Source organism: Balearica regulorum, chromosome 26 (assembly GCF_011004875.1).
Source record: "Balearica regulorum gibbericeps isolate bBalReg1 chromosome 26, bBalReg1.pri, whole genome shotgun sequence".
NCBI lineage: Eukaryota > Metazoa > Chordata > Aves > Gruiformes > Gruidae > Balearica > Balearica regulorum.
In genome coordinates, this window is record NC_046209.1 from 2744530 (window position 1) to 2770201 (window position 25672).

The 25672-nt window shown below is 52.4% G+C and overlaps 1 protein-coding gene across 3 annotated transcripts in view; it reads right to left on the reverse strand.

The window, feature by feature from the left end:
* The window catches only part of CSNK1G2 (casein kinase 1 gamma 2), a 45374-nt gene that overhangs the window by 15981 nt on the left and 3721 nt on the right, over window positions 1-25672 (reverse strand). For 2 of the 3 annotated variants that reach the window (XM_075776311.1, XM_075776310.1), the window contains exon 2: window positions 360-856. In XM_075776311.1, coding sequence (XP_075632426.1) covers window positions 360-546 — 187 coding nt within the window. In that variant the 5' untranslated portion in view covers window positions 547-856. Of the gene's footprint in view, window positions 1-359; window positions 857-9189; window positions 9642-25672 lie in introns of those variants that run through there. The other variant, XM_075776312.1, reaches the window with a different exon arrangement.

The window sequence follows — 25672 nt, forward strand, 5'->3', positions numbered from 1 at the left end:
CCAGGCCTGTGTGGGCCACTGTCACTTCCAACAGACAGGACTGCTCTGTAATGCTCTCCCTGACAAACCCAAAAAGCGATAGGTATGAGAAGGAGATGGGAAACACCTCTGCCATCAGTCCTTCGGGCTATGACGAGTTTTGAAACATCAAGCACAGTGTGAAGGGGCTGAGGAAAAGGAAACCTTGCAAAGGAGTAAGGGCTACCTGCAACGTGCAATGCTTCACTGAATGGCCAGTCAATACCCTTGGTGCTGAACCATCACAGGCATGTGCCAGCTCCTCCTGCTGCAGGAGGCAGGTGCCAGGGCAATCCCTGCGCAAAGTAGTTATAGTGAGGACAGAAGAAGGCCCTTCTCACCTAGACGGAGCTCCCCGAAATTGCCGCATCCAATCTTCTTGCCGACCCGGAAGTTGGGACCCACCATTAAGACTCCCGAGTTGGTTCCAGCACTCCGGCTTCCATGACTGCTCCTTCCTCCACCTGTCTTGGACATCCTTTTACCTTCCTCCAGCTCCCCTTTCCCTCCTCTCTTATCAAAATCCATAAGTTTGTGATACCCCGGCCTCTCCACGGTTACGCTGCTGCCATACAAATCCCAGAGCTGCCGAAAGTTGAGGGGTGAGGAGAAAAGAAGCAGGGCTCTTCTTGGTTAATACACCATCACGGTGAGCAGTGAGAGGGCGGGGTGCGGAGAAGGAGGGATAAGCGGCCACCCACGGGTGCTGGGCTACTGAAATGTTAGTGCTTTCCAAGGTCCCGCCGGGATTGTCATCGTTGTCTGTTACACAGAGCTCTTTGGTGGAGAGAACATCCTGCGGAGAGGGTCCTCCCGGCCTGGCTCCTCGGTCTCACAGCTGCAGAAAGGACAGGGAGAAAATTAGTACGAGGAAACAGGGAGGCAGAGGACAACAGGGGGTTGTGGGCTCCAGGCTCCCGCCCCCAGCTCTGCAGAGCCCCTCCAACACCTTCCCTGCGCTACAGGTAACTCCCGCTACGATGAGGGGTGATGCAACTGAAGGGTGGGAGAGGTTGGGGGATCAGGACTGTCACAGGGTGCCCCACATCTAAAACGCTGGCATAAATAAGTAAATAAAAGTCTGGCCACAGCAGGAGACAAAACGCTTGACGAGCGTCTCCAGGTCAGAGACAATGCAGAGTCACTTGGAGAACAACGTCCCCACGGGGAAGGGCTGCTGGCAGCAGGGAGACCTTCGCAGGCACCAGCTGAGGTGCTGAGGGCTGGGCTACCACTGGTCAGACCTGAGAGTCCCCAACGGACACGGACACACGTAAGCCACTGCGTTACAGGGCAAACCACGCCAGGCGTGCAATTTCCTATGAAGTGAAAAGAGGATATTCTCCCCAGGCGGCTGCTTGCTGGGAGGGTCCCTGCGGGACCAGAGGTTGTGGCCAGCTGAGTCAGAGTGCTTCCCCCCAGCACCAACCTCTGTTGCGGCTGGGCCAGGACCTTTGCGTCAGTGATCCTGCGCCAAGACACACGGGAGAGGACACAGTTTCTAAGGAGCTGGCGGGGGGAATGACCACGCTCAGAGCTCCTATGACAGCCTACCCAGGCCTGCCGGGCTGGGGTAAAACAGACACCAGCGAACAGGGACCCAGGACTCATTAACACCTTGCTCACCTCCATGGTGAGCTCCTGATTGCCACCACCTCCTCCGCTCTCGCAAACAAACCTGGATTTTAATTGCAAAGCTCAGAGCAAGGCATGGTGGCCAACATGGCTGCTAGCCACAGGCTAGGCAAAAGCCGCTGTGACGCTCACTGATAGTAACTGATGGCCGTGGACGCTTGTTTGCTCAGAGGTCGTGCAGCACCTTGCCTACCTCACGTGCACCGCTCCAGCACTTCCCAGCAAAGCTGGTGGGAAGCCCCATGGGGGTGGTGGGGTAACTTGGGGTTACTCTCAACCCTGACAAACAGGCAGGGCTCAGCTCAGCCCCTTGAACCAGGGAGCTCCTCCTCAAGTGCACACACCTGCTCATTCGGGGCATTGGACTAGATGACCTTTAGAGGTCCCTTCCAACCCAAACTATTCCATGACTCTATGACATTGACTCCACACAAGCCCCTTGAGGTGCGGCTGACCATGTCCACATGGGTATGGCCCAACATTGAGGCCAAATCAGTCCCTCGCTCACTTCTGGAGGGGCGGGATGACAAGTACTGTCAAGCAGCTCTGTGCTCAGGGCACCAGGTTCCCAAGACAGCACCATGCTCTCCATCCACGACTCCCACCAGAGCTGTCTGGCGGGAGGTTGGGCTCAGTCCTTGCAGGGACACCCATGCGGGAGGCAGCCAGAGCATGCTAGGAAGAGGACAGCCAGGAAGCTAAACCTGGGCTGGAAAGCATGGAGGGTCAAGCAGGAGCCAGGTGTGCACTGGGAGGCCACGTGAGAGACAGACAGACCGACCGACCGACATGCATACCCCGCTTTCCTCCCCACATTCATTGTCTCTGGTTTTACACCCAGCTCAGCCCTTGCTGTGTCTGAGTGAGCTGAGCCAGGAGGCGGCCCCCACCCCTGCCTGCCCGCCCCCCGGCCTGCCCACCCCCCGGCCCCTCTCCCCACCTTCCTCCTCTCCTCTCTGGACTCCCATGACACCCACCAAGAGCCCTTGCTGCCGCAGCCTCATTACCTGCGGGTTAAACAAGCAAACCCACGCCCCTCCAGCACTCAGACTCCAGGAAATGAGCACACTGGAAGTCCTGATGCTTGGCCAAACCCCGTAAAACTTTTTATTGGCTCTCAATAGCTATTAATAACAAAAAAAAAGGCGTCTTGTGCTAAAGGGTGCAAAGGGGGGAAATGGGGGAGGGTCTAAGAGCAACAAAGGGAAAAAGACACCCAAGCCAGAGCTCACTGTGGGGGGAGGACCAGCCACATAAAGGTCCGTGGGCAGGGGAGCTGCTCCCTGGGGCTGCCCTGCTCCCAGTCCTCTCCTGACACCGAATCCTCACCAGGGCCCACCATGCTCTGTCTACAGCATCCTGGTAAAATGCTGCTGCTCTCCAGGAGGGACTGGAGCTGCGAGCACCAAAGGCGCAGGGTGCTGGCCCAGCCCTTGGGGCTGTCACGGGTGCACAACGCCCATCTGTGGGACCTGCCTGCTCAAGTACTGGGGAACAAGGTTTTCATGCAGGACGGGAGCCCCCTCCTTCCCCCACAGGCTCCAACCTCCAGGCCAACACCTCTGGAGCATCCCCAGAGCCCAGCAGCCTGGCCTTCCAAGGCCACCCCCAGCAGACCAACACCTGGGGACCGTCCTGCTGCACCCAGCACATCTTGGCCAAGGGAAACTGAGGCACGCAGAGCCTTCCAGCTTCCCCAAAGACGGGCAGCAGCAGGATGGTTCCTGCCCTGACGCTCCCTTCCCCTGGCAGCCAACGGTCTCCATTCCGTCCCAGCAGGAAGCAGGGTGGGAGCGGCAGCAGAGCAGGGCTTCCCTGCGCTTTGTTCTCCCCCAGCCCCGAGCGCACACGGCCGACACGTGATATCCTGCTCATTCTTTGCTTCCCCGATAATTTCCGCCCTGGGTTCAGCACATGGCGATGCCCTCCCGCCCCTCTCTCACTTCTCCCACCTCCACCAGCCTCGCACAAGAACACCGGGTAGCCATTTCCCCCACGACCTCCCAGCTCCCAGTGCAGGCAGCACAGCATGGCTCTCCCCAAGCATTTTGGGAGCCACCTTCCCTGGAGGTGGTTCTGGCCACACACCAGGGAAGGGGAGGCAGCCAGCGATGCATGGGCCACACTGCTTCATACCCCATTTTTGTTTTCAATCAGACCTTTATGTTCAGTCCCGGGGGGTTTCAGGCCCAGACTGTTTGCATAGAGTCAGACGGCCGACAGCCAAAGCTGAGGGAGCTCTAGTCCTGTGCTTGGGATTATTTTTTTTAAAAGAGTTACGGGTCAGACTCTGCAAGGGAATTTCAGACAATGGAGCGAGACAGAGCCCTAACAGAAGGGAAAAAATAAATACTGTTTCCTGCGAGCACTGGGAGACCATGCTGTCTTCCCCTGGCCCAGACAAACACAGGCAGCAGTGTAGCGCGACTCTCCAGCCCTGCCTGCACAGCAAGCCCCAGCCTCCGGAGCAGCCCTCCCCAGCTCCAAACCCCTATTTCAGGCAGCTGGGCCAGGGCAACGACCGGCAAGGCCACGGCACGGACCCCCGCGCGGGGGCTGCGTGCCAGCTGGCTGCCGCACCGCAACTCCCCCTCTCCCAAAGCCGAGCGGTCAGAGCAGCAGGAAGTCACTGAACCACGTCCGTTTGAGTCAGGCAGGGCAAGTGATGCTCCTCCAAACTCTGCCCACCAGCCGCCCCTGTGGATGAGCCACGGGGAGCTGAGTGCTGGGAGGAATCTATTTTCACATCCAAAGAATGCCAAAGAGAGGCAATGGCTCTCTGTACCTCGGTACAAAAGCAGGACCCACCTCCTGTGCGGTGTCAGTGACTGGTCAGGTTTTCCACTCTGTGCCATAAAGAGATCTCTGGCCTTTAAAATTGAGAACAACCTAATTAGAAACAGAAACCTTCAGTAAAATCCCAGGACTCCCACTGCTCTGGAGTGAGCAGCCCTGTAAAACTTGTATTTGTTAAAACACAGCAGCCTCTGGATGGGCAACAGGGACCCACACCTGCCCTGTCCTGCCACCCCAGGGCAGCAGTATGGTGGGGAAGATGCCCCTGACAAAACCGACAGCATGTTGCTGCATTTTGGACAGGAATCCTCACCCAGAAGGTCACATCAAGGCAAGCAGCCTCAGAAAAGCACCTTCTAGGCTGGATTTGTTGGCCTGGTATCAAATCTGATGCAAGATGAGACTAAGAAAACTTCTTTCTCTCTTTGGGGGGGGGGGGAGGGGGATAAATAAGAAAAAAAAAATTAGCCTGAAGTTTGGTAGAAGAAATTCCAAAGCAAGCTGTGGTCTTAAAACAAATAAGCACTGCCCTACAGTGTTTGCAATGCAAGTGCTTCAAGCCAGGGAATCTGAAAATGAAATAAACTGCAGACAAGTGCAAGTGACTTCAGTACCTCCCAAAAACAGAACCACAAAAACACTGAAAGAACCATAAAGGGGACAAAACCAAACTCAAGCGATCATCCGAAACCCAAAGAAGGGGTTCATGTTGTTTTTGTTGAAATATTAGGTTCTTTTTATTTGCCATCTGGTTTTCAGCATGCCAGTTCTGCCCTGGTCACATTTACAAGTTTTTCCCTGCAGTCATGAGGGTGAGAAAAAGGCACTGGGGGTGGGGGGTTGTTTACTGGTTTTTTTAAAAAAAAAAAAATCAGAAGAAAAAGTTCCTAGTGCTAGCCCTTGTCTCCAAGACCTGGGACTTGGACTGAAATAACAAGGCTCGGGAAGTGCCTGGCCACATTTGCAAGTATAAAATGCTGAAAAGTTGTATTTTTAAAAATTTCTTTCCTGCATAGTGAAACCTCGTGGCTGCCGAGAAAAGACTTGTACAATACCATCTGGGGCACATTGTTCTAGGCCCTTTATACACACACAGTGTTCCTACCCGAAAGAGGTTACAATTAAACGGGGCAAGACAAAAGAGGGGAAGAAAAGGAAAAAATAGCGGCCCGGAGCAGGGAAGTGACTGGTGAAGGTCAGGGAGCAGGTTTGCGGCGCTTCTTCAGAACAGAGTCCAGGTGTCCTGGACCAGCCAGCACACCCGGGCGGGTGCGACGCTGCTACCAGCCACAGAGGTTTGACTGTACCGAGCCCTGATCTCTGCAAGCTCTTGGGATGGTTACTTGAAGCTGGTTTCCCCGTGTACTCTGCGCTTTGCAAGCAAAAGAGAAACACAGCTGCATCCAGATGAAAGAGAAAGGAAAGCTTCTTGAGAGCACAAAAAAGAAAAGCCCTTGACGCTACGCAGCTCCAAGTACAGATCACTGCCAATTAAAAGCTAAAAATAATCACAAATACCCTGATGTCCCGAAGGACGACCCATCAGCTGGCTCTCAATACCAAAATCCAGACCAAAAAGCAACCAGTGGCCTTACACAGCTGAAACCAAAACCCAATAAATTTTAAAAGTTTTAAGAGGAAGTGAAGTCTTAGCTTACAAGCAGATCAAAAGTCTTAAAACAAAGCAAGATCCAACATCTTTAAAGCAAGCTGCAGACGGTCCCAGATGACATCTACAAAGGTTTGTAGTTAAAAATGTATTCCAGCCTTGTGCCGGCAGCCAGCCCTGCTCGTGACAAGATGGGGAAAAGCTGTGCCATGACACAGAGGTTTCCCACTCAGCTCACCAGGCTTCCCACAGGAGACCCCTGTAATCGGGAGAGTCAAGCCAGAGGTGGGAGTGGAGGCACCGGAGGGACGCGGAGCAGCTCCCTCCACCTGCGTGAGGGCAGGAGAACCAGCGCGTCCCGACACAGGCACCCCACGAGAGGTCAGGGACCGGACAGGCAACAGGGTACCAGAAGCCTCCAGCTTTTGAGCAGCCTGCAGACACAAGAGTGTTACCCGAACGCATGGAGACCAGCCTCCAGGCACCACTGCAACACTGCTGGGCCCTCTCCATCTGCCCCACATCTGACATGAGGCCTCCAGAGACCCAGGAGGAGCAGGACAACTCTTGGTACTCACGTGTGGCTCTCACTAGGGGCCTTCCAGGCTGAGCAAGCTCAGGAAAGGAACAACTCATCTGGGGGATGAGCAGCTATAGGATGAGAAACAGATGCTGAAGGGGGGCAAAGAAAAACATACTCATTCCAACCTCATGCTGTGAACGGTACGAAAGGTCCTCCTGAGATGGAGGTTTGGGCCCACACCTGCATCCTCCACAGGGCCACTGTTCCCATGTGCACTCGTGGCAGTGGGGAGCAGAGGCTAGCACAGGCTGGAGGAACAAGACGGCAGCTTGCAGACAAAGGCTGTTCCAGCTGCTCCAAAGGATGGGAACTGGCCATGAAGTCATTTTGTCCCACCAACTTTGCTCTCAACCGAGAGGAAAGGAAAAACCTTCTGGAATGTCCCAGCACAGCAGAAACCCATCCCGCTGGGTCTGCAGTGTCCCATGCTCTACAGAGCTGGCTGAGATCCTCCCTCTGGGCTGAATCTCCTCACTTCTGCTCCTTCAATAGCTGAAAGCTTCAAGGAAAAGCCTGTCCATACAGCTACCACAAAAGGGAAATCCAAGATGTAAAAATAATGCCACTACTTCACATATTCTGGAAGTTGTGTTTAAACCATATTTCTCCAAGCCCAATGCTAGCATCTCTTGTGGGACAGCCAATGTGACCGGCACAACCAGACAACCTGTACTGGAGTGACAGCAAGCACATACACATGCATAAAGACCCAGCTTGACCCACTGTTATTTAATTGATGTTTAAGAACAAAATACAAACTGGAACTAGGCCACCTTTACACTGAGGTGGGAGCATTCATACACCTTCAGCACCTATTTAACCTCACGGGCTCAAAACTCCTCTCTTCCAGAACCGACAGAGTGTAAAGCTGGGAGGTGACTCACTCCCAGCCCCGCAGCAGTACCAGGAACCCACTCCCCACGCCACCTTCCTTCCCTTTTCTCTGCGCCCACATACCGGTGCTGCAGGAGAAAGCCTGGTTTGAGATGGCCGCATCAGACACCACGATAAGCCTGCTCCCACTTCTACCTTGGAGAGGTGGCATCACGCTCCAGAGCGTGCTGTCAAGCTCCCTGCAACTCAAGTCTCAACATTTATGAGAAAAATCCATGCTGGGTGGATTTTTAAGAAAACAAGACAATCAGTAGAAGGGGTTGTTTTTTTTTTTTTTTTTTAAATAAAGAGTTCTTCCAAGACTTGGGCTTGCCTGGGCAGCAGGCAAGTTGTAAGCTGGAAGCATAAGCTCCTCTCCCTGCCTTGTGCTGCCAGGCTCGAGCAATGCAGCAAGCTCCAGAGGGATCTCCTGAGCTTCCTCCACCCCTAGACACACACCTCTCCTCCGAGCTGGACACAGCAGCTCGCCATCAGCTCCTTCCCACAGCAGACATGCCAAAGAAGCTTGGACACAGGTCTGTGAGGTGGGCTGTCCCCAGCTGCATTAGCTGCTTCCCCAGGAGGAAGAGGGAAACCTTGCTGTTTGGAGAAACCCCGTCCTGATCCCCTCCCAGGGAAGTTTGCTCTGTGGGCTGAAGAGGCAGCAGGGCTGTGCAGCGCCATGACTTCGCTCCACCTTGTGCCTCTACCAGCTACAGCTCCGATTATGGGACACCCAAGCAAACCTACCACGGCAGCAGAATATTCCTTGCAGCAAAGGCAGATTGGCCTGTTTTGGCCCAATTTCCTCCCGATCCCTCAAGAAAAGAGAGCACTGAGTGCTCTGACCAAGGAACTCGAGGCACCCAGCAGGGAAGGGAGTCCTGGATGTGAACATCTCGCCTGCCATGCCTCAGGAGAGATGTGGAATGGCTGCATCTCCCAGGGGACAGCCCCTGTGGAGGAGTCAGAGCAGGAGGGCAGGGGTGAAGGGGCCTTTATCTGTCCCAGGGAATCCCTTAAAAATCAGGAAGTCCTGAAAGCAGTCGCTTTCCCAGCAATGCACGACGCCTGCGTAGTTTCTGCTGATCATAGCCGCAAGAACATCATCCCCCAACCCCAGCAGAGATGGCATCCAGGCCTCTCCACAATCTCCAACGCTTTTCCCAGCTTACAGTGAGGTGGGAGCCAGCACAGCTCTGTTTACTCCGTTTCCTCCTTTGTGCACTCATGTTGGTGTCAGCACAACAGGAAGCTCTTGTTAAATAGTTTGTTACTTAACTGCTGATGCAGAGCCACCGGGGAACCCAGGCGTAACGTGCGGCGTGTTTCGAGAGGTGGGGGAGCCTTGTCGCTCAAGTTCAGGGCTGGGATTTGAGAGCTCTCAGCTCTGCCACTGCCTCCCTGGTGATTTAGGCATGTACTGACTTCCTGGCCCTTCACAGCCCGGCCGTTACACTGGGATAACAACTCCCCTGCATCTGCCTTGTTCATTTGAGGTCCCCAGGGAGATGCTTGGCTCTTTCTCAGCTTTTGAACAGTGCTGAGAGCTCAGCAACCTTCCCTCTGCCTCCTCCAAGGTATCCTTCAGGGAAAAGGCAAGAACCCAGTAACCGACTGAAGAAACTCCCCCCACCGAACGGCAACACCATCCTGTGAAATCCACCCATTGTACCTGCGCTCCTGCTGCCCACGCGTGAGGTCATCAGCAGGGAATATCCAACGGTCACAGATCTACTTTTTGGATCTTCAAGTCAAGCCCACCAGCCTGCTTGTCCCGAAGAGCAGCCCTGGTCTGAAGTCCTGCCGCCCATCTTCCTGACTGCTTCCTTACGAGCCGCTGCATCCCTCATCACACAGAGACGGACACCGGTTCACGTCTGTATAGTGCTATCAGACTGAGTCATCGATTACACGGCAGACGCAGTCCTATCACCATGGTCACTGTACCAGGAGCGTTTGAAGTACAGTTTTCCGTTCGACATGGGAACGGTTGCGGCTGGTTTCCACCACCAGCGAACAGACACACCACAGCGTGGTTTCACTTTTGGCCCCACAATGTTTACAATTAGGAAGTGTGCAAGGGCAGTTTGTCCAAAACATGATTTTTTCCCATCCAGGTTGTTTCTTGAAAAGAAGAAAAAAAATAATAAAGCCAAGGCTAATGTTTCTACCAGAATTTCTTCTAGTGCCCAGAGGGAAAAAAAAAAAAAAAAACAAAACCCAAAAAATCACCACACACACCATAAAATCCCCTAACTGTAGCAGCAAAGCTTTTAATCCAACATGATCCGAGCATCCTTGTTCCAAACCTCCCCTCCCTTCCTGGCTTCCCAGCTCTTTACTAAGAACACAGTGTGCCTGTCAGGAGAGAGGACTCCACTCGCACACGCTCAGCCCAGCTCAGCCCCGGGGCGGCGGGCGCAGGGTGCTCCTGGCACCTTCAGCCTCGCCAGTGCCCTCCTGCCCCTGTGGCATCCCACGGCCAGGCTCCTGCCCCCTCTGCGCAGCGGAGGGGTCAGACACAGCTAACACTGCTCTTAGCACCATAATTAAAAAAAAACAAACAAAAAACAAACTCAAGACACTAACGGAGCAAATAATCAGACACACCAGCACCTCCAGCTATATAGTTGAAACAGAATAAACAAAAAATTTACTTCTAGCAAACCAAGTGACTGAGGAGGAACGTGTTGAGCCTTAGAGATTAAAACGCCTCAGTGTTTCACCCCACTATCCCTCCGTGGCTCTTGGCCACGTCCAAAAAAAAATAAATTCAAGCCACAAACCTACTAGGATTAAAAGAAAAAAAATCATAAAAATAGTATTTTTTTTCTCATCAGAGCTGAGCTGTGAAGATGACTGATTTTTTCATTCTGGCTTCCTCTTCCAGCTATCATGTCTATTAAGCTTTTATCTAAATTAGAAGTGTTCTCTTGTTACTGGCTATTCCCTTCCCCAGGAGATTTTTAGACACTCTACACTCTGGTCAGCTCTTGACCTACAACAGATCAAGCTCCAAATCTCGTCAAAGTTATTTTCTCCCAGCTTCCAAACACAAATATGACTTTTTAATGGATTACTATGAATGTTTAATTTTTTTTTTTTTTTTAATGTTTGTGCCACATTGTTCTCTCTGTAACGACAGGAAGAGCAGTTTTAACACTGCACAGAGAACTACTTCTAACGAACAGGAGTCCCGCTCCACAGCTTGGAGGTCTCACCGATGCTCAGCTACCCCAAGTTCTCACAGCACAAAACCAGTAATGACTCATATGTGATTTCATTGAGATCTTCAGAGGACACCAGCTGACATGGTCAAAACCATCAGCCTGCTTTAGAAGCAACATCTCAGCTGTTCCTCAAACTCCAGCACCAGCAGTGGCGCAGTTAGTGCTGGACAACCCAACCATCCCAGACTCTTGCTGCACAAGGAGCTGTATGTGCTTATGAACCCGGAGCGTGCACAGCATCCCCCAATCCAGCTCCAGCATCGCAACAGCCCCAAAAGAGAGTAGGAGCAAAACTGAAGTCTGTTCTCTAAACATAATGAAATTAAGTAGTAAAAAAGGGGAAAAACCACCAGTAGTAGTGTTTTCAGTTTCCAGTGGAGCCCAGGAGGCAATGCTCTGAAGAGCCGATGAACTCATGCAAAGGTGGGAATTCTCTATGCTCCTGTGATTTTAAAACAATTGCCTCCTTTTCAAGAGGAGCACAGAAAATCCGTACAAGCCACGTGCTGGAGAACACCCCTGGATCCACAGCCAGACAACTTCACCCTGAAGTCTCGACCACTCACACCACAGCTCAGTGCGGATGAGGAAAACTCCCTGCCTGGTAACGAGCGGGCAGGCAGGGGTGCATGTGTATAGCATCAGCTTTACTAAGAGTCAGCTTTCTGGCAGCAGTTCAGCAGTAATTATTTTGCACCCAGAAATATCTAATGAGAAAATGGGCCCTTCTTTAACCAACAGGAGTGAGACTGTTCTGATGCATGTTTGCTCCCTGCCTGCATAGGCAGAAATGGAAATCAATGTGCTTTGGACAGTCCAAATTCAGAACCACCCAGATCCTCAATGTTTTTGAGCACAAACAAGCTTGCAGAGTCAACAGCTCTTCTAAGGCAACTCCTAAATCTCTCAGTAAAAGCAGTCACAAAGAAAACCTCATGAAGCATCTCTCCACTGCTGCAAGCTGCTATGCAATTTGCTCCCAGCCAAATGTAGAATTTCACTCTTTTCGTTGGATCCCCGTCCAAAGCAGTTACACCTGGATGGAAAATATTAACTATGCTTTACCAAGGAGCCGGCAATACCACGATGGAAATTTCAGCAGCAGCACAGGAACCAAGCAAAAAGCTAAAAATACTTCTCTAGGAAAAATAATAATAGTAAATATACACATGCTAAAATAAAACCAGATCTGAAAACTAGACTGGAAAAGATCAAACACAGCACGAGTCAGAAAAATCCATCCAAGAACCAAGTGCCTAAGAGAGTCTATTCACCTGCTTGGGTTCATCAGCCACAAATTTAAACTTCCAGCTACAGAATTCATAGCGTCTACCAGAAAACACTGAAGCTTTATTAGAGAGATTTGAAAGGAAGCTTTTTAGATGACTCTACAGACCCCACAAAAGGGGTCTGTACCATACACCTTGATTTACCCCTTGCATGACATGTGATTGTGCCCAATGAAGCCTGAGGGCAGCCACCTCCTGGTTCTCGAGCTGTGTCCATCTCGTGAGCCATTCCCATGGTCCCTGCACCACATGGAAACAGCAGCAATTGCAAACTACCCTGAGGTGTCGGGAATGCCAAACCCCCGGCTGCAGGGAGGGCATCAGGTACCAAGAGATGCTGAGACCAACCGAGGTCCCAGCTGAGGCTGCCCCCCTTCCCATCCAGCCCTGCTGTTGCACCTCTGGGATGTTACCGGCATCTTCTACCTGTTCTCTACTCCAGCATCCCTTCTCCCAGGATCAGCAACGGCCGTCCTCATGGCTGCTGGGCCAGGAGAGGTTCTGGTATGCTGCTGGAAGATGGCAAGATCAGCAAGTGACCTAACTACAGCTCCAGCCTGCTGCCCCACTGCTTGTACTAGTGTCACTTCGGTGTTCCTGCTCACAGATGGGAGCAATTTCTGCCTGAGAAACTGCAACTTGCTTTGCTATTACCGTAAGAAGGACGTCGTGGGTAGCAGATGGGTAACCAGAGCGTAAACCTGGTTCTGAACAACGGAAAAGACACAGGCTTTGCCTTCTGCCTCTGCGTGAAGTATATTACCCAAGGCTGTAATTCTGCACAATCTATCACATCTTAACAATTCAGCACAAAAAAAAGCCAATTAGGATGTTGAAGTGGTTTCGGTTTTACTAACATAGAGTTAGTACTACTGGAAGAAAGGAAGTTCATTACAGACAAAGCTGAGTCTCTGGCTGGGAGACCTTAAAAGGACAGTAGTCAGAGTCCAACTCCCGGCTCTTCATCCCTTCCCACAGCCCATGTGCTCCAGCAGTTTCCATGGGACACACGCAGGCACCCCAGCCAAGATGCTGACGATGCCTTTCAAGCCCCCGCTTGGCACCACAAGAGCTGGATTCAATAATGCATTTCATAGAGTCACTTACTTGAAGAAGTGGTCTCAGCCATCAAGCCCCTCACATGCGCCGGGTTTTGTGGCTCTGCCAGTGGGTTTTCTATTTAAACCAGACAATACATCCACAACGCAGCAAGCTCCAGTTAGAGACAGGATGCTAATTAAATCCATGCCGCTGCTAGAAGGCAGAGCTGCAAAGGAACCAGCTGCCTTCCAAAAGTCCGCAGCAATTGGCCAGCAAAAACCCGTTTACGAGTCCGGTGCCTTCCCCTTCTCCTGCTCTCCCCTCCGCACGTTTACTGGGGCTGACATAAGAGCAGAACCTGCTTTTTTTCCCCAACCAGTCCCGTCCTGCCCAGTTCTTGCCGTGATTTCACTGTCACAAGTGCACACATCTTGGGAGAAAGCCTGCAAAGGCTTCATTTCTACAGTCAAGACCCAATATTGCTATTTACTCCACTCAATGCCCACAGCATAAAGCACAAGGACTCAGCTGTACAGCTAACACCAACCCCAAGAAGCTTCAGAGCAGAACAGTCCAGCCAGATCTGACTTGGGAAAGGTCAAGTCCCTAACGCAACACTCACCTACTGCAAAACCTGAGGTTAGCTTTCATGCCTGGTGACTCCTTGCAAAATAGGCCCTCTCTGCAAGCAGGTATCCAAAGGATTGTCTGTATCCCAAATCACTGAGTCATGTTTGTGCCCTGGGAAACAGAGAAGCCCAGGAAGAACTACTGCTCAAACAGCTACTGAGATCTGACCTCTGGAAGACAACCACAGAGCCAGAGCCCAAAACATCTTCAGGAACAGCCCTATTCCATATTTCAACCTCCGCCACCAGACACAGATCCTTTTTAACCATTTTTGCTTCAGCTGTGAAGGAAAAAAAAAAAAACCAAACCAAACAAAAAACCTTGACAACTCAGTCACCCTTTTACTGCCTTGGCATACAATACGTAAAGGGAGGCCGAAGAAGGACAGATCCAGACGTGCTTCAAGTGACTGCCAGGCTCGCAGCACTATGGGGATCCAACCAAAGGGCGATGGACTTGCGAAAGCTGAGCGGTGGCTGCAGATGCAGAACGGGAGCTGCACAAGCATGTCTGTAACAGGTATTGCCGTGCCCTCTCCATCCTTCCCCCAGCATCGCAGAAGTTTCGAGAGCAGGTTTAACTTCAGGTAACAATGCTGAGTCAGTGGAAAGAGGCAGGTGCAGCGGTGGGACCCACGGCACCCGCAAAGCCTTTCTGTGAAAGGGATGATCCTACATTTGTCACAAACACACAAATTCACTACCACTGCAACCCAGATCAGCCACCTGGTTGTGAGGGTACCTGTGCTGGGCCACGGTCCAGGAACAAGGCAGGAAAGCATTACGTTCAGATGTCAGGTTTCCGAGTGAGGCAAGTTCCCCTTCCCTCCCATCCCCAGAGCTCACACCCTGCTTCGCAGTCACCAGGCAGTGGTGAAAAAAACCCACAAAACAAAGGCTTCTAGACAAATAGATAATTTTCACTCAGCAGCTTGGAACAACCACTTCCATTTCGCATCTCACATCTGAGGCTAGAACACTGTGCCACTGCAGCCTGAAACAAGGTTAAGACCATCTCTACCAGCACACTACTTCCCCAGCCCCTGAATACTCTCATGCCCTGAAAAGCTAACACTTCTCATAAAAGCAACATAAAGTGCTGCTTGCGTTTCTCTCGATAAGGGATCTTAGTCCACATCCGGCAGCGTGCACAGGAATGGACGTGAAAGAAGAGTTGCCATCGGTTTCACAGACAGAACGAACAGAAGGCGGCTCTCTCCCCGCCTCCACTGCGGCCACAAACGTGCTGCACCTTTGCTTTGCAACAACAGCCGTGGCAGCAGAGGGCTGCCCTGCCTCCTGCCAGGCCACCCGGCAGAGGCTGCAGAACCTGCCCAGGAAAAAAAAAAAAGAAAAAAAAACGGAAAAGGTTTAGGGATAACCTGCCACGAGAGGATTTTGGTAGCAAACCCAAGGGAACAGCAGGTACAAAAGCAGACACAGCAGGTGAGGCAGCATCAGAGCAGCATGCCAATGGCCCAGAAAAGCAGAGAGGGGAAACACTGCAGCAGCTGTGAGGCCACCATGTGCCCACCCGAGAGCCAGTCCTGAGCCTACCCGCTCACTGTCTTCTGGAGCCAGTGGCCAGTGACCCACAGAGAACAGCACGCAGCCGGTGCTGTTAACACACCTCACCAGAGCAGGAGAGGAGATGTTCTGGCAAGCGACTGTCCGTTTCCCAGCCCATTGTGATGGGCTTATTTCCCAGCCCAGCATCAGGGCCACTTTGCACTGTTTGCTGTTAATAAACTTCGGGGTTTTCCTTCCCTTCCCCAAATTTGCAGTTGTGCACAAGAACACACACATATATTCAAACAGTAGCATGAAGTCAGATGGTTGAAACAGCAAACTCCCAGAGATCTCCAAATCCCAAACTGAAATCAGTTCTTCCCATCAAAGCAGGGAGATGAGAAGGCATCCTGCTCTCCCAGCCCTGGGACAGCCCAACCGTCACCACAAGGCCAATCCATCAATAAAGCCTCGTCACACAGGTGATGCTGTGCACAGTGACATCATTTCTCTCCACTTCACTGAAGGCAGAGCAGGGTCCACAGCCTCCACTACAGCCCACTGAGAAAGACCTACAGCAAAAACTTCCTCTTATTCATGCAACCCCCAGCCCCTGAGGACAGAAAGCGAGCCAGGACATGATAGCAACAATCCTCACCACAACGTGAAAAGCCCACGGTACCGAGGAGGGGCTGCTGTGCCACCTTCACCCCTTGTCAACAAGCCACAGAGCAACCCCCAGCCTGTGGCGGCAGCCTCGGACCCACACCCACCCATGCAGCCAGTGGACGACACAACAGCTCCCTGCTTGCTGACGACCCAGCTCCTTTATCGATTCCCACGGATAAGGAGGCGGTGTGGGCATCGTTCAAGGGGGACGCTGCCCACGGAATGATCCACGCCTCACCACGGCAAGACGAGGCTCCAGAGGAAGCCCAGGCAGAGGTGTTTTGGTGTGCATGGGTCAGAGGGTCCGATCAAACTGTGGGGCAAGATCTCCCCCCACGTGCTGTGGGAGAGCTCCTCATGGCTCTGCTTACAGAGCACAAACCACAGCTGTGTCCCGCGGGCCAGGCAGCAGCAGAAGGGGAGCAGAGGACACGGGAAGACACAGCCATCCAAGCTGTCTCAGAGGGAGTGCTGTCAAGTGGTGGGAGACATTCAAGAGCAGAGGAAGAACGCAACCCTTTCGAGGATGTCCTCAGAGATCCCACAGCCTTGAATCCCACATGTGCTTCCTTCCGGCATTGCAAGGGATAAGCTGTAGCTAGGACCAGGGGCTCAACATCTGTTCTCCAAAGGATAAGAGACTTTTCCCAACCCCTTTCCTATAACAAAAGCAAATTCCTGGATGCGCGTGGCTCTTCCCTTCCTTTCCTCCCCCAAGCCCAAGCTGGATGAGTGTCTCAAAACCTTTCATCCACCTGGAGGAGACTTCCTCCCCACAAAGGAACTTGACTGAACACCAGCGTGGGCGAGCCAGGCGCTCTCCTCCCCAGGGAGTGGGACACCAGAGCGACACACTCAGCACTTTTTCCTCCCCACAGCCTTCGAATGGGCTCCCAAATAACCTTGGGAACAGGAGACTGGGAACAGACTGCTGCCCTCGATGCTCACGCCATGGGTCTCCCCACAACACAAATGGCTTGAAACTGGCCGGAGCTGGCTCAGCATCAGTGAGCCACCCAGACTATCCTCACTCACTCCCAGCTTCCAGTGAGCAGGAGATCAAAGTTTAGCAGAGCACTAGCTCTCAGCACTTCCATTTTCCCTGCCTGCAGCCCCTAAGCAGCCACAGAATGAGCAAGAGCACTCCCCCAGCTCACCATGTGCACAGCCTCCTTGTGTGCAAGACACAGGGAGCAGGGGGGTCCAACTGTGCCCCGGAGCCAGCAGGGAAAAGGCTCCCCCCGAGCAGGGCAGACAAGGAGCCCAAGGACTATCATCAGCACATTGCACCAGCCTGACAACGTAAGTGCCAGGGCACAAACCTGCTCTGACAGCAGGTGATGCTCACTCTTCTCCTGGAAGCCACCATCTCTAGAGAGCAGGACATCCCTGCTGCCCAAACTGGAGTCACACTGCAAGTCCACAGCAGACTTTTCTTCTCTTCTCTGAAGCGCAGCTTTCCAAGCAGCCACGTGGAGAAAATCCCCTCTCTTGTTACCCTCTCTGTGCAGCCCAGACAGTCCTACCAGAGTCCAGGCCACCAGGGAGCTCTAGATGATACCAGGTGTGGATGCTGCTGTTTCAAAGCTTGTACTTGGCACATCTGAACCCCTGACCGTACCTGTCACACCAGGCGGGACACCCCAAAAGAGACTACATCCACTACCCTGCACTGGCACGCACGCCATATGGCTCCAGGGGCTGGGCACCCACCTCTTTCCAGGTGGGCAAGCTGGGCAAGAATCCAAGCAGCAGCACTAGCCATCTTATCTTCCTGGTGTGCCTAATCACAAGCTCCAGGGGCTTTCCAGATGGCTGATGCAAACGATAAATGCCCCCTTGCTCTTATACTACTCCTTGCGACAGCTGGCTCCAAGTACTTCACCAAGGAAGTGTCATGTACCTGTGCTGTACCACCCAGAAAGCTCAGCACAGAGCCAGGGAGGCACCAGGAGCACTCACAGAGGATCTGGAAGTTCAGCAGTGCAGCCTAAGCCAGAAGAAGATGCTGGCCATCGGCCAGGCAGCTCAGGGCAGCCCCGCTGCCCCCCTAAGGGATGGGGCTGGGAACTCTGTGCTGCAAAGCAGCCAGCTCTGGCCAGGGGAGTACAAAGCTCATCTGGGCTGCTACGAAAAAACAAGACAGTTTTTCCCAGTCACCTTCATCAACACTTCTCATGGACAATTGCTGTATTACAGATTTGCCTGGCACCTCAAACAACAGGGCTTCTTCCCAACCCCACTTCAGGACCAGGGCAGGGGAGGAAGCGGCAGAGATGAAAGCCACACAGCACTGGAGGAATGAAAACCACAGCCAAGATTTGGGATATTTACTCATCCTGCAGGGAACAGGGGCAAGTTGAGCACTCTGGGGCCTTCAGCTAGAAGGGGTTTCCAGAAGGGCTTACTAACCAGCCACAATTTAAAGCAGGGAAAGAGACCCACCAGGACTCCAACTCAGCAGATTCTAAGCGTACATCCAGCCTGGCTGCCAAAGGCTCGCGCATCGCAACAGCAAGATGCGTGTGACAGCAGGGTTCCCCCGTTCCTCATCCCATCTGGGGACTGTCACTCTGCAGAGATCTGCGTGGCCTCCTGTCATGTGTATCGCTACCAAACCCTTTTCTGTCAGCAGGATCTGGGTTGGCATAAGCACTTTTAATAGTAGGATTTTTTTTTTTCCCCTTAACCCATATCCTCTTGACAGAACCAGGTTAGGAAGCAGCTGCAGTGGCAGATCTGGGGTAGCCTTTTGCAACAGAAGGCAGGGGAGAAAGGGGTGCCTGAGTCCAGTTATCTTTTCAATCACCAAACTACAGCTAATTGCAACTTCCCCAGCTCCTCTAGGGTTACAAGGAAGGGGGTAACCACACCATCTCTGCTCTGTCCCAGCCCAGTCACTTTGGCCTTTGTCCTGGAGAGCCCCCGGAGCAGGGTGGGTGGAGGGAGGGTGTCATTCCCACTGGTGACAAGGGCTGTTTCCATTTCTGGGTTGCAGAGCTGCAGCTCTGCCGAGCCCAGCTGTCCCACATTCAAGCAAACACCATTTCCCTCTCTGCTTTCTTGCCCAGGCTGCTTGAAGCCCCACACATTTCCTCTCAAATTACTACCAAACCTTAAGAATTGGGGGGGAAAGAAGAGGAGGAGGGAAGGGAAAGATTCCGGGGGGGTTCACAGGGAAACCTCTCCCTGAAGAGCTGTCAAACTCCTTGTGCTGAGATGCCAGGATCCCTTCCCTACTGCAAAGTCACACAGGAGCTGGCTCACTGCCGCCCTGGCTTACATACACTGCTCCCAGCTCTCCACCCCAACGGGGACACTCACTGCCTTCCAGGACCACAAGCAGGACCCACAGCCCAGACCGTGGGGAGGAAAGAGTAGCACCATGCAATTAATCTTTACTGCAGAGTAACTGGGGCGGAGGAATGCTCCATGGCACGACAATATCCATCAGCTTACGCGCAAGTGTCAGCAGCATCTTCAGAGAAGCAACGAGCAATCCATGAAGCATTTATCTTCCCACCCCCTCTATTACAAGACCAAGCAGCTCAATCCATTACACATTTTTTCTTGCAACCTCTCTCGAAGGTACAGAAGCAACCTGCTTATTTCACAGATGAGGAAGCGAAGCAGCACGACACTAACGCATCCGTGATCTCAGAGAAGAAAAGGGGCTAAGAGAAGGGCGATTCTCAACTAACTGGGACAAATTCCTAAGACCTAGACAAACACCTCAGTCTGCTGGGTCACTGGGAGGGATGAGCTTCAGAACAGAGAGGCCAGAGACCTACATCCCATTCCTGGTCACACCACAAATTGTTCAGGGTCTTTTCACTCCTCCATCCCTCACGCAGAGGGAGGATCAGACTCACAACCCTTTATTAAGTACTGTGACAGCTTTGTGGACTAAGGACTCCGTCTGGTTTGCCACCAACCTCCACATCAGAAAGGCATGTTCCAAAGGTGGTTTCTCACCTTCCTTCATTCTCCACCTGTGTGTATTTTGCACAGGATCAGAAGAGTGGCTACAGCCAAAAAAGGTGGCTGTGGAAGTGCAGTGGACTGGCAGAGGAAACTTTTCAAGGGGTTCATCCAAAAGACTACTCTCCCTCAAACAGGTAGATCTAGTGTGACCTCACCAGTTCCTCCCGTTACCTTACCTGCTCAAGAACTGCTTCTCTGGACCCTACACACAGGGCTTAACTGATAGAGGGATCACCCACATGAAAGAGCACACAGGATATACCCCCTCTCCAGACGACTCATTTCATCTTGCTGCTATTAATACCTGGAACACTATTTACACGAACAAACTGTCCCTTCTCCCTCATTTCTGGGCTCTCACTTCTCCGATTTGTCCCAGAAACCCCAGCCAACACACGTTCACCCTTCTCTAGTACACACTCCCATCCAAAACCCTAACTCAAAAAAAGAAAAGGTTTATTACTCATGTTTCTAGTTCCCTGTCACCTCTTCCAGTCCCTGCAGACAGGACACAGCTCCCCTGGCTCCCTCATTCATTATGCAGCCAATTTGTGGGCCTAACCCCATCAACACTTGTTATGGAAACAGGCCAATACTTCCCACAGCCGCACAGTGCTGTTGGGTGCCCACCCACAGCCAGCCCCGTGGGTGCGTGCTCAGAGGGGCTGCCAGTCACGCTCTGGAACACGAGCCCCTCTACGGCGCCTGATCCCCTCCGAACTCCAGCACCACACCACCTTCTGAGCTTGACGAGCCTTTGCTTCCCCAGTGCCAAACCTGTCACTAAAAGCCAAAGCCATGCTCCGGCTGGACTTGACTCTCCTTGGCATAGCTTCAGGCTGGGATTGAGGGCTGCCTGCAAGTCCTTTGCTACACTGGAAGGAGAAGTTCTCATCCTTTCAGAGCTGGGCTGAACTCTGCACACAGGAGCCCGGGTAAAGCCTTCCCCTTGGGCTGGCTCGCAGTCGCGTGCCTTTGATTTTTCTTCAAGACAAAACATGTTCGTTCTGTATCTAAGCAAAACGCAGCTAAAATAGTCAAGGATAGCCAAAAGCATCCAATCAAGAGCACAGAGCATGAGAGGTTGGGGCAGAGGGTTACCACACAGCTAAGGAAGGCCAGATTTCACATCCAGATGCAGAATTACTAACCTGCCCTGTCCACAGGCAGGGGCTGCCTGACCTACCTAAGGAGCTGGGAACAGAGGACCAGGGTCCTCTCCATTGCCATGTCCTCACGCACCACCACCAGCCCATACAGCCTGAGGAGAGGCCAGCATAACCTGACCCGAAGTTTGACGCACACCACCAGCATCCCAGCACACAGCTCCACGTAGCTCCTCTCTGCCCAGAAACGCGGGACAAGCTCAGTGCTGACCAGCAGCGACAAACACCCTGACAGGCTCACCGGAGGCCGTGAGACAGTGTTTGTGTCACAGTGCGAGAAGGATCACACAGAAAGGTGAAAGAGGACAGGAGAAGCCGCAAGCACCTCATCTAGCAGGTCCAGAGAATGGGAAATCCTGCCATTAGCAGGATCCACTGCAGAGGATTTCGCAGCTAATGCACTCTTGCCACCAAAGACCACAGAGAAAGCAAAAGCAGCAGAGCATTTCTTTCCTGATAAGCTGCTTTTATCAGGAAGTTTACGCATGCTTCAGCCCAGCTGCCCACACCAGCCCAGCTGGAAAGCAGCTCCAAACCTGTGCCTTTAAATCCCCCTTGGCAGCGAGAGCGCAGGACTGGGGCTGTGCGAGCAGACACACCCTGTGCCGCTGCCTGCTCCAGCCGGAGCACACAAACATTTCCTCCCAGCCGCTCCTGCGCTGCGGCTCAGCCAGAGCAGCCTCAGTACCTGCCAGAGCTGCGCCAGAAGGGGAACACAGGCTGTTTTACACAGACCTGTAAATGCAGAGACTTAAACTCGTTTCCTGAAATCCCCCCCTGCTTCCCCTCCCAGCAGTGGACATTCTTCCCTCAAACTTCTTCCTTAAGGCAAATATTTAGAGTCTAACAGGCATTCCTCATCACAGGCACAAGTTAAATATTGGCCCTAAAACAACAGCAAGTGCCTTTAAATTATTCTGGCTGGAGAAGCACTGCCCTGGACTTTGATTTCTGGCTCTGAACAAAAATAGAGGCAAAGCACCAAGCGTTACACCCTTCTCCCAGGAGAAGATGGATTTCAGGCTCTGCATGTCCCCTGCCAGGACCACAACCAGCAGTGGGAACTGTTCCCTGCTCGTGCATTATCACACCTTGGGTGTCTGCTGTCACCGAGCCAAGCCCGCTGCAGTGCATCCTCTGCGCTATGCACAGGACTATTTTGAGTCTCATTTCCAGGTCTGTGCTTATATATACTCAGAGAGACATTAGAGAAGATCTGATGGGAACATGGGTGCCATCCAGACCGCAGTGAGGGCATTTGCACATGTTGTTCTCCCCCCTCTGGTTGCACCACCTCCATTCTCAAAGGTGCCCACCTTTCCACCCAGCCATGCCTGGCAAACTGATCTCTCCGGTGCAGAAGATGCTCTAGGCTGTTCCTGCTACGCAGGCAGCCCAGCTCCCCGACAGACGTGCTAGCTCTTGCAAGCAAATATCTCAGCAAGGTAGGAGCCCAAGAAGTCAGAGAGATGTCAGCATAATAAAAGGGAGAGGGAAGGGCGAGGAGAAAAAAAAAAAAAAATATAGAAAAATGCAGTGAAGTCAGTACATCTGCAGCACGGCTGCACCCGGACCCTGGGACATTGTGGGCATTTTCCGCACAGAAGAGGGGAGCAGAGCTCCTGTCACGACTCTGCAGCCAGCCCCGAGCTGCTAGAGCCCCTGCAGAGCTGGCCTCGCCTCACCCCAAAGCAGCCCTGCGATGCCCGGTCGCTGCCGAGCCAAGCCCATCGGCAGACGGGGCTGCTACATCGCCATGCTGTTCACACACCTCCTGCTGAAGGCAGGCCTGCGTCTGCACTTTGCAGCCGAGGCAAAGGAACCCCTGCCAAAAACCACCTGAAACCAGAGATTCCTCCAACGCATGGAGTGTGCCCACCGTTTCTCCGTGGCAAAACGCTACAACAGATTTACCCAGAGAGCATTAGCTAGAGAAAGGTTACTGCAACACAGCACAGGTGTGCCTGAGCAGCATACTGCACACTAACTCACATTCACCGTGTTTATTCTATATCCAGCTAAATTCAGCGTGGTGTGTTAACTGAGCTTCCCTTTCACTCTCCTGAACTTGGTGCCTGCAGACCTGGTAAGTCCGAGGAGTGCCCTGCTTGGCTCCCCCTGCTCCAAGCACTGGGCCTGGGAGGGAAAAGAGGGGCCTGAGATCTGCTTCCTGGCAACATCCCCTGCTATCGCGTGAGATGGAGAGCCGTGACGATCTGCTGTGCTGGAATTCCTCTTTCTACTCCTTTCCCTGCACCGAGACACCTACCACTGCACTTCTGGCTGGAGAATCTGCTGGGGGCTCTGACAATCTCTTCTTGGGATCCCCTGATCGGGCAGACACCCCTATGAAAACAGCATGGGTTTAAAATCAGCTGCAAATTACCCTGGAAGAAGTGTTAAAGCTCCATCCCTCCAAGCACTTCCTATTCCTCCCCCAGCTGCCGAAGCCCACCGAGCAACAAGCTCCAGCAAGCAAGTTTGTGCAGGAATTCCCAAGGCTCAAGGTGGAGACTAGTCTGTACCTGTCAGCACCAACACCTCCGGTGCCTCGTCCCACAGCACGCTGACCCCACACCCACGAGAGGCTACCAGCTGTGAGCAGTCCCTTCCAACCGACAGACCATACCCCTGCTTCCAGCGCTTGTTCTAAGTCGCATCCTTAATACTCTGTTTACTTGGGAACACAAAACCCAGGCTTCAACTCAAACCCACATCGCCTTTGGGATAAGAGGAATCCGCATAGTTGGGGGGGGGGGGATTCCAGGAGAGCCTTAGCCTGCCCCTCACCCACATGTACGGCACAGAAGGTGCTGGAAAGCACCGTCCTCTCCCTGCATCCAACTGGGGAAACCAGGCAGAGAGAATGAACTTCATCACTGCCAACAGGCCATGCTAAAAAAAAAGGAAAAGAAAAAGAAAAAGGGTTCCTTGCTTTGTTGTTTAGATCTCCATGCTATCTCAAAAGCAAAAAAGCAGCAAGATTTTCTATCTGAAAACTTCGGGCAATGATAAGAGTCTGTAAGAATGGTGCTTCCGTGTAGTACAAAACCATTACACCTCCGTTCTGGTTTTAAATTTGATTACTGCTGATGCTTCGGAGCCCACCATCCAGCCCCCCACACCCAGGCAGTAGCCGCTCTTAGCAAGACTTTCCAGCGTCCAGATTGGGAAGGGGAATGAATCCCCCAGAGACGCGGCCGTGCTCCCAGGGCACCCAGAACCCCTCCCAGCACCACTCCTCCTGTGCGGGTCTGCTCAGCCGCAGACTGGTGGGGCTGCAAAGCTCTTCCAAAGGAAAGCTTCACAAAATCCAAGTTCAAGACCAACCTTAACCCCTGTTTATTAACTTAAGAACATCCCTCTCAGGCTGACAAAGCCTGTGCATCACCTGCCAACTGTCTAATTCACCATTTGGAAAGCAAAAGCCAGGCCTCCCTCATTAAAAAACATTACATAACATTAAATAACAAAGGGCTACAGGACATTCTTTGGTTGGTAGACATGTAAAAATGAACGATTACAAAAATTAACGCTTCTTTCCTCCAGACTCTCAATGTCTCAAACACCACGGGAGCCCAACGAGCACTGTATTTCTGAGACCTGGCTGCAACAGTGTCTTGGCTCATCCCAACTCCTACTCTCATGTTGAGCTTATTGCCACCTCTGCCCCATGGACACTAAACAAAACACAGCACTTGCCAGCTCTTTTTCAAAGCACTGTCCCCACCAGACAGCAGTGGGGCTGTATTCCACTGCCTGACATCTGATGCTGGAGAAGAAGCAGAGAGCTCAGCCTGCGGCACAGGGAACCCTTCCCAGGCCTGAGGCTGAGCTCCTCCGGCCCTCGTAGGACAGGACTCCAGGCTTCTCTCACATCACCATCTCAGTGCAAGTCTTCTTGGCAGATGAGATCATGAGAGCACTTGGTTTTACCGTCACAGGTGAACTAGCCTCAAGACAGAGACCTTTGTTTCCTACAAGTGAGAAAGTTTATGCTGCAACTTTTTAATCAACACAGGTCTGACTGCAGTGAAGACAGATGTCAGCAGGGTATCGCTTGGAAAATGCAACTGTCACCAACCTTCCAGAAGAATACAGACTTCGTGGGCACTGCGAAACATTCCTGGACACACAGGAAACTTCTGTCCATCATCTTTTTGGAACCAAAGAAGCCAATTTAAAAGTCTTTCAAGAACTAACTGAATTACTCTATTCCAGGAGCAAGCTCTCCTTACTGTGAGCTCTGAAAGAAATCATGAACATCTTGCTCTACGAAGCATTTTAAAATGCCCTGCGAAGTCTTACCCACAAGTTTCAGCTTACCTGAAGAACCATTTCCTAAATCGCACAGCGCGCGATCACCTCAGCGCTTATCGAGTGCGCCAATCTGCTGCAACGTTACCATCGCAGCAAGCGGAAGACAGACAGACTTTTTGTGGTTTTACACATGCTGCACTGGTACCCAGCACACCCCATATCACCTCTCCCTCCCTATCACAGCAGGGCTGGTGGAACCTGTGAGCGGTGGGGATCAAAGCCCTGAGCACCTCAGGTTGAGACAAGCCTTGAAAGAGCAGACAGACCCATGTTTCACCCCGGCTGCCAGAGAGCCATCCAGCAGCTGGTAGTGTAGTA